Genomic DNA, 14882 nt, shown 5'->3' with positions numbered 1-14882 from the left:
ACTGGTTTCACACAAGAATTTCCATGTATTTAGCGCCATCCATCATTCCTTCAATTCTGACCAGTTTCCCAGTCCCTGCCGATTAAAAACATCCCCACAGCATGATGCTGCCACCACCATGCTTCACTGTGAGGATGGTAATCTCGGGGTGATGAGAGGTGTTGGGTTTGGGTCAGACATAGCGTTTTCCTTGATGACCAAAAAGCTACATTTTAGTCTCATTGACCAGAGTACCTTCTTCCATATGTTTGGGGAGTCTCCCACATGCCTTTTGGCGAACACCAAACGTGTTTGCTTATTTTTTTCTTTAAGCAATGGCTTTTTTTCTGGCCACTCTTTCGTAAAGCCCAGCTCTGTGGAGTGTACGGCTTAAAGTGATCCCATAGACAGATGCTCCAATCTCCGCTGTGGAGCTTTGCAGCTCTTTGGTCTCTTTGTTGCTTCTCTGATTAATGTCGTCCTTGCCTGGTCCGTGAGTTTTGGTGGGCGGCCCTCTCTTGGCAGGTTTGTTGTGGTGCCATATTCATATTTATTTTTTAATAATGGATTTCATGGTGCTCCGTGGGATGTTCAAAGTTTCTGATATTTTTTTATAACCCAACCCTGATCTGTACTTCTCCATCAACTTTGTCCCTGACCTGTTTGGAGAGCTCCTTGGTCTTCATGGTGCCGCTAGCTTGGTGGTGCCCCTTGCTTAGTGGTGTGGCAGGCTCAGGGGCCTTTCAGAACAGGTGTATATATACTGAGATCATGTGACAAATCATGTGACACTTAGATTACACACAGGTGGACTTTTTGTAAACTAATTATGTGACAAATGAATGTAATTAGTTGCACCAGATCTTATTTAAGGGGTTCATAGAAAAGGGGGTAATACATATGCATGCACCACTTTTCTGTTTAAAAAATATATATATATATATATATATATATATATATTTGGAAACAAGTTATTTTTTTATCATTTCACTTCACCTATTTGGACTTTTTTGTGTATGTCCATTACATGAAATCCAAATAAAATAAATTTAAATTACAGGTTGTAATGCAACAAAATAGGAAAAACGCCAAGGGGGATGAATACTTTTGCAAGACACTGTATAGGTTTCATGCTTGTATCGAAACCAAAGTACATATTTTTAAGATTGTTTTATACATCAGTTGGGGTCTCTATAAGCTACAATATGAGTTCCTTAACCCAGCATGAAAGTGCATCCTTGTAGCTATGTGTTTTTGCCTATGGGTAGGTTGAGCCAATAGCCAAGGGGTAAATTGAGCCAATGGTCACCATACCCCATACAAATTATGAGTACATGTAGTCCGTTTTATGAGTAATATGCATGGTATTTTCGCAATGTGTCATGCATATGAACTTAAGTGCATTTTTATTGTTACAAAGCAGACATCATCATGCCCCTTGTATACAAACATCAAACAAGCAGGGGTCTACCCCCCCCAGTGAGGTTCTTGAGAGAGGCAGTCAAGGAAGTGAGAGTAGGGAAGAAGTCCAATCGAGCAGCAGCAAGGTATGAAAAAATAGACTGGATAACACAGAAGAGGTACACTGACAAAAAGGAAAGAGGATCTGTGCGAAAGAGAGGCTATGATAGAGTAGCAGAGGCACACACAGTTTTATCTGATGACATGGAGGCTGCGCTTGCTAAAGATACCAAGAATCTTCAGGCCAGTACATTTTTTGTAGTATTAGCTTAGCGCCTTGTTGCCAACAGGATGCATTTTTGGAATATTTGTATTCTGTACAGGTTACCTTCTTTTCACTCTGTCAATTAGGATAGTATTGTGGAGTAACTACAATGTTTTTCATCCATTCTCAGTTTCTCCTATCACAGCAATTAAACTTTGTCACTATTTTAAAGTCACCATTGGCCTCATGGTGAAATCCCTGAGCGGTTTCCTTCCTTTCCGGCAACTGTGTTAGGAAGGACACCTGTATCGCTGTAGTGACTGGGTGTATTAATACACTATCCAAAGTGTAATTAATAACTTCACCATGCTCAAAGGGATATTCAATATCTGATTTTTTTATTTTTACCCATCTACTGACCAATAGGTGCCCTTCTTTGCGAAGCACTGGAAAACCTCCCTGGTCTTTGTGGTTGAATCTGTGTTTCAAATTCACTGCTCGACTGAGGGAACTTACAGCTAACTGTATGTGCGGGGTACAGAGATGAGGTAGTCATTAAAAATCATGTTAAACACTATTATTGCACACAGAGTGAGACCATGCAACTTACTATTGGACTTGTTATACACATTTTTACTCTTGAAGTTATTTAGGCTTGCCATAACAAAGGGATGAATACGTACTGACTCAAGACATTTCAACTTTACATTTTTTATGAATTTGTAAACATTTCGAAAAACATAATTCCACTGACATTATGGGGTATTGTGTCTAGGCCAGTGACAAAAAATATCTACATTTAATGCATTTTAAATTCAGGCTATAACACAACAAAATGGGGAAAAAGTCTGAAGGCACTGTATATCTGAATGTAGGCATAAATTTAAGATATACAATATACCACACTCCCATTCCATGAATTAAACTTTGACCTACAGTGGCAAGAAAAAGTATGTGAACCCTTTGGAATTACCTGAATTTCTGCATAAATTGGTCATAAAATTTGATCTGATCTTCATCTAAGTCACAATAATAGACAAACACAGTCTGCTTAAACTAATGAAACACAAACAATTATACGTTTTCATGTCTTTATTGAACACCCCGTGTAACATTCACAGTGTAGGGTGGGAAAAGTATGTGAACCCTTGGATTTAATAACTGGTTAACCCTCCTTTGGCAGCAATAACCTCAACCAAAGTTTTCTGTAGTTGTGGATCAGAGGTGCACAACGGTCAGGAGGAATTTTGGACCATTCTTCTTTACAAAACTGTTTCAGTTCAGCAATATTCTTAGGATGTCTGGTGTGAACCGCTCTCGAGGTCATGCCACAGCATTTTAAATCGGGTTGAGGTCAGGACTCTGACTGGGCCACTCCAAAAGGTGTATTTTCTTCTGTTGAAGACATTCTGTTGTCGATTTAGTTCTGTGTTTTGGGTCATTGTCCTGTTGCATCACCCAACTTCTGTTGAGCTTCAATTGGTAGACAGATAGCCTTACATTCTCCTGCAAAATGTCTTGATAAAATTGGGAATTCATTTTCTCGTCGACGATAGCAAGCTGTTCAGGCCCTGAGGCAGCAAAGCAGCCCCAAACCATGATGCTCCCTCCACCATACTTTACAGTTGGGATGAGGTTTTGATGTTGGTGTGCTGTGCTTTTTTTTCTCCACACATAGTGTTGTGTGTTCCTTTCAAACAACTCAACTTTAGTTTAATCTGTCCACAGAATATTTTGCCAGAAGCACTGTGGAACATCCAGGTGCTCTTTTGCGAACTTCAGATGAGCAGCAATGATTTTTTTGGACAGCAGTGGTTTCTTCCATGGTGTCCTCCCATGAACATCATTCTTGTTTAGTGTTTTACGTATCGTAGACTCGTCAACAGAGATGTTAGCGTGTTACAGAGATTTCTGTAAGTCTTTAGCTGACACTCTAGGATTCTTCTTAACCTCATTGAGCATTCTGCGCCGTGCTCTTGCAGTCATCTTTGCAGGACGGCCACTCCTAGGGAGAGTAGCAACAGTGCTGAACTTTCTCCATTTAGAGACAATTTGTCTTACCGTGGACTGATGAACATCAAGGCTTTTAGAGATACTTTTGTAACCCTTTCCAGCTTTATGCAACTCAACAGTTCTTAATTTAAAATGAGGTCTTCTGAGATCTCTTTTGTTCAAGGCATGGTTCACATCAGGTAATGCTTCTTGTGAATAGCAAACTCAAATGTTGAGTGTTTCGTACAGGGCAGGGCAGCTCTAACCAACATCTCCAATCTCGTCTCATTGATTGGACTCCAGGTTAGCTGATTCCTGACTCCAATTAGCTTAGGGGTTCACATACTTTTTCCAACCTACACTGTGAATGTTTAAATGATGTATTCAATATAGACAAGAAAAATACAACAATTTGTGTGTTATTAGTTTAAGCACACTGTGTTTGTCTATTATTGTGACTTAGATGAAGATCAGATCAAATTTTATGACTAATTTATGCAGAAATCCAGGTAATTCCAAAGGGTTCACATACTTTTTCTTGCCATTGTACCTGCACCATCGCCCACTGTCACAGGACACCATCACCCACTTATCCCAAGGCTGCTCAATTTATCCTGTCCCTATGCTCAACTTACCCCACACCTGGGGTAAGTTGTGCCAAGAGACCACTTTTTTTTGGACAAGCTATCTTTTCAAAGCTGTTATGTTTGCATAAATTCTGATTATTTCCAAGGATTCACAACATTCTGAAATATATGTAGATATCTTTGTTAGAAAGAATACTATATTTCCTTTGAAGTAGTGATGCTGAATGTAAAAAATGGCTCAAAATACCCCCCTCTCCCCTATATGAATAGAAAAGGTGTGTACAGCAGTAGTTATATAGAATGAGCCAAAGTGCTGGAGTACAGAGACAAAAAAAACAATTATGTGTCACTGACTGTCCCAATACTTTTGAAGCTCACTGTCTATAGGACAGCCTGTTCTTATAGACTAGAACAGTGGAGGCTGCTGAGGGGAGGACAGCTCATAATAATGGCTGAAACAGAGTGAATGGCATTAAACACCAGCCATTACTACGTGCCCGTCCTGCCCAATTAAGATGCCACCAACCTCCTGTGGACTAGAAGTAACATTAAATGTAATCCGGGACACTCAAATTAGTATGTTATGTTAAGTTTGGTATGGTTACATAAGACAGAACATTATTTAAGGCAAAAACAAAAGGAGGGTGGTTGGTCATGGTGGATGGACAGGCATATAATGCGAACTTCTAGCAACCCAAAGGTTGTGTGTTTGAATATCATCTTGGCCAACTTGAGCATTTTAGCTAATTAGCAACTTTTCAACTAATTGCTACTTTTTAGCTACTTTGCAACTACTTAGAATGTTCGCTAACCCTTAACTCTTTTAGCTAACTCTAACTCTAACCTTAACCGTTTAACCTAACTCCTAACCTTACCCAGCTAGCACAGTGGATCTGGGCTGATTCCGACTGAGAGTCGGGGCACTCGGCTGAGAGTCAGACTCGGCCGACGTCATGTGGCCCGAGTCTGGGCCGCCATCGGCAGTATTACTTATGGCTAGCATGCTCGGGCTGCTTCCGGTGTGAGTTATCTGGCCAAAATGTATATATTACTTGGTGCTCGGGCCAATTCCGGTGTGAGTTCTCTGGCCCAAATCTATTACTTGGGGCTTGGGCCGATTCCGGTGAGAGTTATCTGGCCCAAATCTATATATTACTTGGTGCTCGGGCCAATTCCGGTGTGAGTTATCCGGTCCAAATTTATTACTTGGGGCTCGGACCGATTGGGGCTACTCTCTGGCAGATGATTACACGGGCTGCTTTATATAATTAACATTTCATTATTTATTTATTTTTCCATATTTTCCTCATTGTTTCAGTGATCAAAAAATACAATTAACATTTAAATGAAATTCTTTAAGAGATCTGTGTAGTATTTTAGTATTTTGTTACTTTGTGTAAGGGAATTGATAAGCATTAAAAACTTTGTTGGTGGAACTTCCCGAGTGGCGCATTGGTCTAAGACACTGCATCGCAGTGCAAACTGCGTTTCTACAGATGCTGGTTCGAGACCCGTGCTGACTGTGACCGAGAGACCCGTGAGGCGATGCACAATTGGCCCAGTGTCGTCTGGGTTAGGGGAAGGTTTGGCCGTCCGGGATGTCCTTGTCCCATCGCGCTGTAGCGACTCCTGTGGTGGGCCAGGTGCTTGAACGCTGACGCGGTCACCAGGTGTATGGCGTTTCCTCCGACACAAAATGTTTTTTTGTGGATGGGTATAATTTGTATGTATAAAATGTATAATAGTAATATTTTAAATGAATAAATCAGGTAATTTTGTACACATTTATTTCAATTTGCATCAGGCCGCTTCTGGGGGTATTCTGGTAAGATGCCGGCAAAGTCGGCTGAATTCTGGTAGACGGAAATTCTGGGCAGTCATTCATTTTGATTCCGGGCCGAGTCCGACACCTGATTCCGGGCCGATTCAATAAGTTCCGGTCCCCCGGAAGAGGGCCTCTTCTGGGCCAATTACTCATTGCTAGCTGGGTAACCCTAACCTTAACCCTAACCCCTAACTCCTAATGCTAGCCAGCTAGCTAACGTTAGCATTAGCAATCTAGCCACCTAGCTAACATTAGCCACAACATATTTGAATTCATAACATATCATTAGTTTTGCACATTCGTAACATATTCTACGTTTTGCAAATTTGTAACATATTGTACGTTTTGCAAATTCGTAACATATCATACAAATTCATTACATATAATTTGAGAAATGGATGATGGACATCCACAAATTAATGCATACCATACAAAATGTAACATATGGCACTAAATAGAGCGTCTCAGATTTACGTACAGAATAACACAAAATGCTCTGAGACCAGGTTGATAGGGCAGCAGTCTCTATGGTCCAGGGTAGAGATGACTGTTTAACAGTCTGATGACCTGAAGATCCCCTCTGGGGTTCATGGATATCTCAAGAGATATATTATACTTGTTTAACTGGTTTAGGGTAGTCATTTGCCCTAGTTTAGTAATATAGTTAATTCATGTAAGAGTAAAAGAGTAAAAGTTACATATTTATCGCTATCATACTGAAAGTAAAGTCCATTAACTTACTCGATGGAAGATAGGGATTTGGAGCGACAAGCATCTATCACGTCATTTACCTGACAATAGCACATTTCAGGGAAATCATACATGACACAAGTGAGAGGTGGGCGTGCATGTGCTTTAGTTTACTCTGTCTCAATAGCTTTCGACACAAGACGGCGATGAACGGATGCTGTATGTAGAAAGGGGAGTGTTCACATTCACTTTTCATCACACGGAAACAGTGAAGATTGTATCATTTAGCTAGCATAGAAGACAGTTTAACTCGTCGCTGTCACATCACGATCATACTTACTACAATGAGCGGCCGAGGGAAACCACAAAGCGTGCGCGCAAAGAGTCCGGAACCAGCGCATGCCAAGAATCCGGTTCGGGCCAAGAGTGCCCGGCAACCTCCAAAGGAACCAGTGAAAGACACTAAGAAGGAAACGCAACAGATCACTGATGAAAACAAACCCAAGAAAACTAAGGAACTTAAGCAGCCTAAGCTCACAACTGAGGAAAAGGCACTTGTGCCACAGAAGTGCGTAGAAGTTAAAACCGGATCAAGGATGGTCAAAAAAGGTCACAGCGTTGACTCAAATCCGAATAAGATCCTGTTTACAACCATTGATCAATTGACGATTAAGAAGAAACAGAAATCGGAATCAGCAAGTATTGTCAATGACATGGTAAAGCGTATAATGGACCACATGAAAAAGTGTACAGAATGCTTCAAAGATGTAAATGCTCTGCGCACTGGAAGTTACTACGAGAATTTAAAGGTGGGTTATTAATTGAATTCAATCATACATCACCAGTGTGACCCAATACTCGTTCATGCTTCACTAATGTTTGACGATCTTTTCATCAATATAGATTTCTAATCCCGACGAATTTGACGTGATGTTGACTGTGCCTGTCGAGCGGGTGAACATTCGGGCGTTTGGGGATGATGGGGCGTTTTACAGCGTGACGTTCAAACGAGGAAAACACTCGTTGGATCGCTTTCTAGATGAAGACAACACAATATCTGCCAGTGGAATGCTTACGGAGTTCAGAAACGAGGTTAAAAAGTGTGTGAAGATACTCAAAGGTGTGTACGGCTGTAGCGCGCGCTTCCCAAATGCCTGTAATGTAGCGTATGTATGCAAAACATTTGTTAATTAAATGTTTCTTATTTCCATACTTCTATCAAGATGTGGAGTTGGATAAGAAAAAGAAGGGTTGCCCGGCGGTGACCTTACTGATAAACGGGACGGGAACGGTCCCTATCTCACTGGACATTGTTCTGGGGCTTGAGGTCCGCTCGAGCTGGCCCCCTTTCACCCAAGGAGGCATAGACAAAATAGACATCTGGCTCGGGACCAAAGTGAAGAAAGAACAAAAGTTTAAGGGGTACTACCTCGTTCCGAAGTACGAGGGAAAGGGCACGGTGGAACGGGAAGGTGTCTGCGCTAGAGGTAACCTTTTTGTAAACATTAAGTCAACACTATTAAAGCTAACACATCTTGAATAAAACTATCACTTTCATTTGTGATTTCTTCATGAATGACAGTTGCAAAGCATAGGGCGACCAGGATGCCTGCAGTAACCCCCCCCCCCCCCCCCCCCCCCCCCCCCTCCAAACAAAACGTTTTGAAATTGTTGAATAAAATATTTTTCTCACAAAATTAGGGCCTTTACTAGTCCTGTATTAGAAGACACCTATAGGTGTCAAAAAAAATTCAGCACTGCTTCCCCCCTTTCCAGAGAAAGGGGAAGTGGCATGTAGCTATGTACTTTTTCTGAGTTTCCTAAATGTGTTTTTCTTGTCCTGTTACCTACAGACGTATGGCGCATCTCATTCTCGCATGTGGAGAAGAGTATCCTAACAAATCATGGCTCCCAGAAGACCTGCTGCGAGGCCAGCGGGACTCGCTGCTGCAGGTAAGCCTACTATAGAATAAAATCTACAAACATGAAAACTGTAGTCATAACGATCAAGTGGATTTTTCCTAGTTGTATGAATTTACACATTTTATGAACGTGTCATTAAACCCATTTCCTTTGATAAATTGTGTATTATCATGTGTGCCTTAGACTTGCCGTTTTCTTGCTTCAGGAAGGACTGTCTGAAGCTTCTGAAGCACCTGTTGGGCTTGCTGAAGGCAGAGAACCCTAGTCTGTCCAAGTTCTGTTCCTACCACGCCAAGACCACCCTGCTTCACGCCTGCTGCTCCAGGACCAAGGACAGCGACTGGGAGGCGGCCCAGCTGGGACTCTGCTTCCAGCAGCTGCTGGAGGACTTTGAGGTCCACCTGAAAGATGGCATGCTCCCCAACTTCTTTATCCCCTCACACAATCTACTGAGCTCCAGCCATGACCGCAAGAGCTGTCAGTTACTAGCCCGGCGCATCGAGGAGGAACGCAACAATGGTTTCCCCATTTTCCACAAGTCAGTCGGGACTACCTCGATCACCTCCCCTTAGTGACTCACCCAGAGGCCCAATAGGCATAAGTGGAGTACAGTGGTGGTCGCATAATGTTGTCTATTCTTAAAGCAAAGGCATAGGCAGGAGGAATTGAAGAGCAGAGGAGTCAGAAGTTTAATTTAATTCAGATCTTACTTGAAGAGTTTTGAATGAGAGCCAACTGCTCCTCCAACAAATTATAAAAGGTAATGTAGCCCTTTCCTGCAGTCAATGACCAAAAGCGCACTCTTAGGCCTCATGGGTGGAATGTTATTAATCATTTTTTTTTAAAACCCAACAAAAATCTGGAGTTTCTATGTCAAACAGTTTTGCTATATTTCAGTCTTCTGTGATGTATATAAGTGTAATATTGGGATGCAAAGTAAAAAATGTATACATCTCAACTCTGTATCTGACACGGTACAGGCGTCTTTTTTTAAGCCCATAACCAGGTTTGAGGTGCATACTTTTGTTTCAAAGTATATTTGTTTAAGACTACCAAGAATCACTATGTGTGACCCTACATTTTGCCCACTGCAGTAAAAGGTTAACAAACTCAGTACAACACTATTAATTGTTCAATTAAAAAAAAAAACATTAAAATGTGCAACACAAAAAAAGGCTGAACACTGGAGGTTCCAGCATGGAAGTTGTAAGTTGCTTCTTCCTCTTCCGAGGAAAGAAATTACAGATTCGTAAGACAATTGGCAAAGGGATATTGGACTCTAAACCACAAAATATGAGTAGTTTTAGCACTAGGAGCTAACATGAGCTTTCAGTGAGGATTTTCCATTAAAAAAAATTTAATCGCTTAAAAATTATTTCATACTCAATTCTACCTACTCAGGATGTCAACACCATCTATTCCTTGCAGAGTATTTGTCCACCTGTGTGTCTGTCTTGGCCAAACCAGGAGGAAGAAACAGATTTTCCCTGGTGTACGTTTTGCTGTGTTGAGTTGTTAGAAACTGACTGTGTGACAGTTGGTCCAGGTGCATGCTGGGAAACTCCAGCTATAATTTTTGTAACCACGGTCATTCTCTTTGACTCAAACTGTCTAACAGAGAGAGAGAGAGAGAGTGTGTGTGTGTGTGTGTGTGTGTGTGTGTGTGTGTGTGTGTGTGTGTGTGTGTGTGTGTGTGTGTGTGTGTGTGTGTGTGTGTGTGTGTGTGTGTGTGTGTGTGTGTGTGTGATGTGAACACATTGCAGGTGCCTCTCTGTTTACCCAATATTTGTATTTCTGTTCAGCTTTTGTTCACCCAAGTTTATTATTAGCCATGCATTGGAATTTAAAGCCTGAGGGCAGAGGTGTTTTCAGCTGCATACCAATAAATTGCAATGTGCATGTGTGAAATACCCTACTTTTTAATAAAACAGAATACATAATGGCAAAGATGTCTTTCTTATCTCTGTGAACCCAAAGGACTAGCCTTTTCTTCACACATGTATGCTTAACCTGTTCAATAGGCAGGTGTGTGTGTACCTGTTGTGGGTTAGAACTTCCAGTTAGACTCTCCTCTGTCTCTCACTCCCCACATGATGAGATTAATATGGACAAGAGGGAGATTGTATTTGTCAAACGGCAGCCAGGTATTGATCAACATGTCACCAGAATAAGACCCTCGATATTTATTGGAAAGGAACATCAAGCTCATCACCGTGCACTTTAACCACCCTGTGAAGTTCATTGTAACGTATTTCATATGTAGCCTAATAAACTGCATAGTGGGAGGCCCACACAACTCAAAGTTTACTTCTATATGATGGTTATTAGGACTCGACATTAATGCTTGTCTGCAAGTAAAAAAAAAAGGTCGAACAAGAAGAATATAGATATAAGTTGTCAGAATGGATAAGTACAAAAATTCAGGCACAAATCACAAAATCAAACAATTATGCTACTCCGATCAGAATTGAATCAGTGACCTCCGGATGCAATGTGTTGCACTCTGTCATCCCAATTTCTGCAGTATAATTATTGTAGGCCTGCATTGACAGGCACACGCGTTATTTCAATCATGCAGCGTTTTTGAGATGACAGTGTGCACGTTTGTTGATATCATTGCGAGTTAGCGATTTATTTGCCTATAGCAATTTTTTGGTTAGCAATTAAAATCCTGGAAAACTCATGGTGTGTGCATCAACTGCGTGTGCCAATGGGCCGTAGCCAGAGGATATAGAGCAAGCGAGAGCGAAATAGACATTTCGACGGCAGGTAAAATAATGCAGCCTGGTCTCAAAGACTAGACGTAATATAGTAAAGCTGAATCCGGGAAACAAATCCAGGACAGAGAATGCAATAGAAATATTTCGACGGCAGGTAAAATAATGCAGCCTGGTCTCATAGACTAAACTTAACATAGTAAACCTGAATCCGGGACATCAAATCTGGGACAGCTCAATTAATATGATATGTTACGTTGGTATAAGGATTTAGAATTTTAGGACTCCTTTAGGTATAAAAAATATATATTTTTTGGGGGATAAAATATTGAATTTGGCCTTTACTTCTATAGCCCATAGAAACACATTGAATAACATTCACATTCATAAATGGCAAAAAATACAATCAAAAATGTATCATAAAGAATAAGGTTTTTAAACGTCTGTCCTATATCTAGGAGATATAAGAAAGCTAAGGTACTTTATTTTTTGCGACACATATTTAATCCCTTATTTTTGTTGGCACAAAACTACCTCCATACTTCCATTTGTTTGTTTGGGTTACAGTGCATTCAGGAAAGTATTCAGACCGCTTTACTTTTTCCACATTTTGTTACATTACAACCTTATTCTAAAATGGGTTAAATTGTTTTTTTTTATCTCATAAATCTACACACAATTCCCCATAATGACAAAGCAAAAACAGGTTTTTAGAAATTTGTGAGGGCTGTAGAGTAAAACGTGTTCGTGAGAGTCTTCCCTTAGAGTGGTCATAATAGTTTTTGTGAGAAGACTGATTTTTGGGATGTTTCATAGTTTGACAACTCAGTGGCCTTGTGGTTGAGTGTCCACTCTGTGATGGGAAGTTTGTGAGTTCAATCCCTGCCTGAGTCATACCAAAGACTGTAAAAATGAGACCTGATGTGTCTTTGCTTGGCATGGAGCTAGATTGGAGGTAAGGCCCTGTGATAGACTAGCTAGGGGGTGTAGTTGTACATTAATAACCTCTTTGGGCTGGGGGCAGTATTTTCACATTCGGATGAAAAGCATGCCCAGAGTAAACTGCCTGCTACTCAGGCTCAGGAGCTAAGATATGCATATTATTAGTAGATTTGGATAGAAAACACTCTGAAGTTTCTAAAACTGTTTGAATGATGTCTGTGAGTATAACAGAACTCATATGGCAGGTGAAAACCTGAGAAAAATCCAACCAGGAAGTGGGAAATCTGAGGTTGTAGTTTTTCAAGTGATTGCCTATCCAATATACAGTGTAAATTTGGTCATATTGCACTTCCTAAGGCTTCCACTAGATGTCAGCAGTCTTTAGAACGTTGTTTCTGGCTTCTATTGCAAAAGGAGAGCAAATAAGAGCTGTTTGAACCAGTGGACTAGCCTTTAGTTTAGTCATGCACGCGTGGCCGTGAGCACGAGCGCCATTCCCTTTCATTTCTAAAGACAAAATAATTGTCCGGTTGGAATATTATTGAAGAATTATGATAAAAACATCCTAAAGATTGATTCTATACATCGTTTGACATGTTTCTACAAACTGTAATGAACTGTAATGAAACTTTTTTGACTTTTCGTCTGGACTTAGTGCCCATGCCTTGTGCATTTGGAATAGTGAACTAAACGCGCAAACAAAAAGGAGGTATTTGGACATAAAGATTAACTTTATCGAACAAAACAAACATTTCTTGTGGAACTTGGATTCCTGGGAGTGCATTCCGATGAAGATTATCAAAGGTAAGTGAATATTTATAACACTATTTCTGACTTTTGTTGACTCCACAACATGGCGGGCAATTGTATGGCTTGTTTTGGTGGCTGAGCGCTGTACTCAGATTATCGCATGGTGTGCTTTCACCGTAAAGCTTTTTTGAAATCTGACACAGCGGTTGCATTAAGGAGAAGTTTATCTATAATCCTATGCATAACACTTGTATCTTTCATCAACGTTTATGATGAGTATTTCTGTAAATTGATGTGGCTCTCTGCAAAATCACCGGAAGTTTTGTAGGCAAAACATTACTGAACATAACGCGCCAATGTAAACGGAGATTTTTTGATATAAATATGAACTTTATCGAACAAAACATACATGTATTGTGTAACAGGAAGTCCTATGAGTGCCATCTGATGAAGCTCATCAAAGGTTAGTGATTAATTTTATCTCTATTTATGCTTTTTGTGACTCCTCTCTTTGGCTGGAAAATGGCTGTATGTTTTTTTGTGACTAGGCGCTGACCTAACATAATCATATGGTATGCTTTCGCAGTAAAGCCTTTTTGAAATCAGACACTGTGGCTGGATTAACAAGAAGTTTATCTTTAAAATGGTGTATAATACTTGTATGTTTGAGGAATTTTAATCATCAGATTTCTGTTGTTTTGAATTTGGCACCCTGCAATTTCACTGGCTGTTGTTGAGGTGGTACCCACATATCCCAGAGAAGTTTTAAGCTGCCTCATGATACTGAAACAGGAGATAGGCTCCTGCCCTACGAGACATTTTGGCTCGCACAAGCTAAGGCTGCTGTAGCTCGGCCACCTTCCGTAGCAGATGTGAAAGGCCGACATAGGTGGGTGTGGTGGATTGAGACGCAGCCCATGCAAAAAAATGATATCTCTACCTTAAACTGATGGATTTTGATGCTTTTTGAAAATGTATTATGATACTTAGATTAACACAAGGGTGGTTGGCGTATAATACGAACGTCTAGCAACACAAAAACACTTAGCATTTTAGCTAATTAGCAACTCTTCAACTGCTTACTACTTTTTTTTCGTACTTTTCAACTGCTTAGCATGTTAGCTAACCTCTCCCCTAACCTTAATACTTTAACCTAACTCCTAAACGTAATCTTAACCTTAACCCCTAACCATTGCCTAGCTAATGTTAGCCACCTAGACAGCTTGCTAGAATTCGTAACATATCATACGTTTAGCAATTCTGTAACATATTGTACGTTTTTGCAAATTGTACCACATTGTACATTTTGCTAATTCGTAACATATCATTTTAATTGTAATTTGTAACATATCATACAAAATGGGTGATGGACATCCACAAAATAATACATACCATATGAAAAGTAACATCATACTAAATGGAGTGTCTCGGATTTACATACAGAATAATATGAAATGCTCTGAGACCAGGGTGAATAATAATATACAAGACTAACTAGATAGCCAATTCAAAACATATTGTGTAGTTTGACTGGTTATCTCGCTAGTTACCTATTTAGCTATTAGCATGTATTAATGTCATTGTCATGTCCGGTGTCCTAAAATAACTTTCTACTGGCACTCATGTATAACCGCAAAAGGGCCGACACGCAGTTGATATGGGTACACATTTGATGAAACCAATGCTGTATACTCCGGTTGTAAAACCGTCTCTCAAGCACTCAAAATTGGCTCAGATTCTCCTCTATTCAATACTGGCCATGTAATTCTGACAAAGTAAAAAAATAATAATCTTAGAACAGTCTAATTGAG

At 40.3% G+C, this 14882-nt stretch overlaps 1 protein-coding gene across 1 annotated transcript; it reads left to right on the top strand.

Moving 5' to 3' along the window:
* Positions 1-6921: 6921 nt before the first annotated feature.
* LOC106606998 (cyclic GMP-AMP synthase) lies at positions 6922-10856 on the top strand. The gene is made up of 5 exons (XM_014203532.3): positions 6922-7548; positions 7643-7859; positions 7963-8226; positions 8593-8692; positions 8868-10856. Exons 1-5 carry the CDS (start codon positions 7084-7086, stop codon positions 9232-9234), a joined length of 1413 nt encoding a protein of 470 aa, XP_014059007.1. The 5' UTR covers positions 6922-7083; the 3' UTR covers positions 9235-10856.
* The last annotated feature ends 4026 nt before the right edge of the window (positions 10857-14882 follow it).

This window comes from Salmo salar, chromosome 01 (assembly GCF_965601325.2).
Source record: "Salmo salar chromosome 01, fSalSal1, whole genome shotgun sequence".
In the NCBI taxonomy this organism is placed as follows: domain Eukaryota; kingdom Metazoa; phylum Chordata; class Actinopteri; order Salmoniformes; family Salmonidae; genus Salmo; species Salmo salar.
This window is presented reverse-complemented; position numbering and strand designations above follow the sequence as displayed.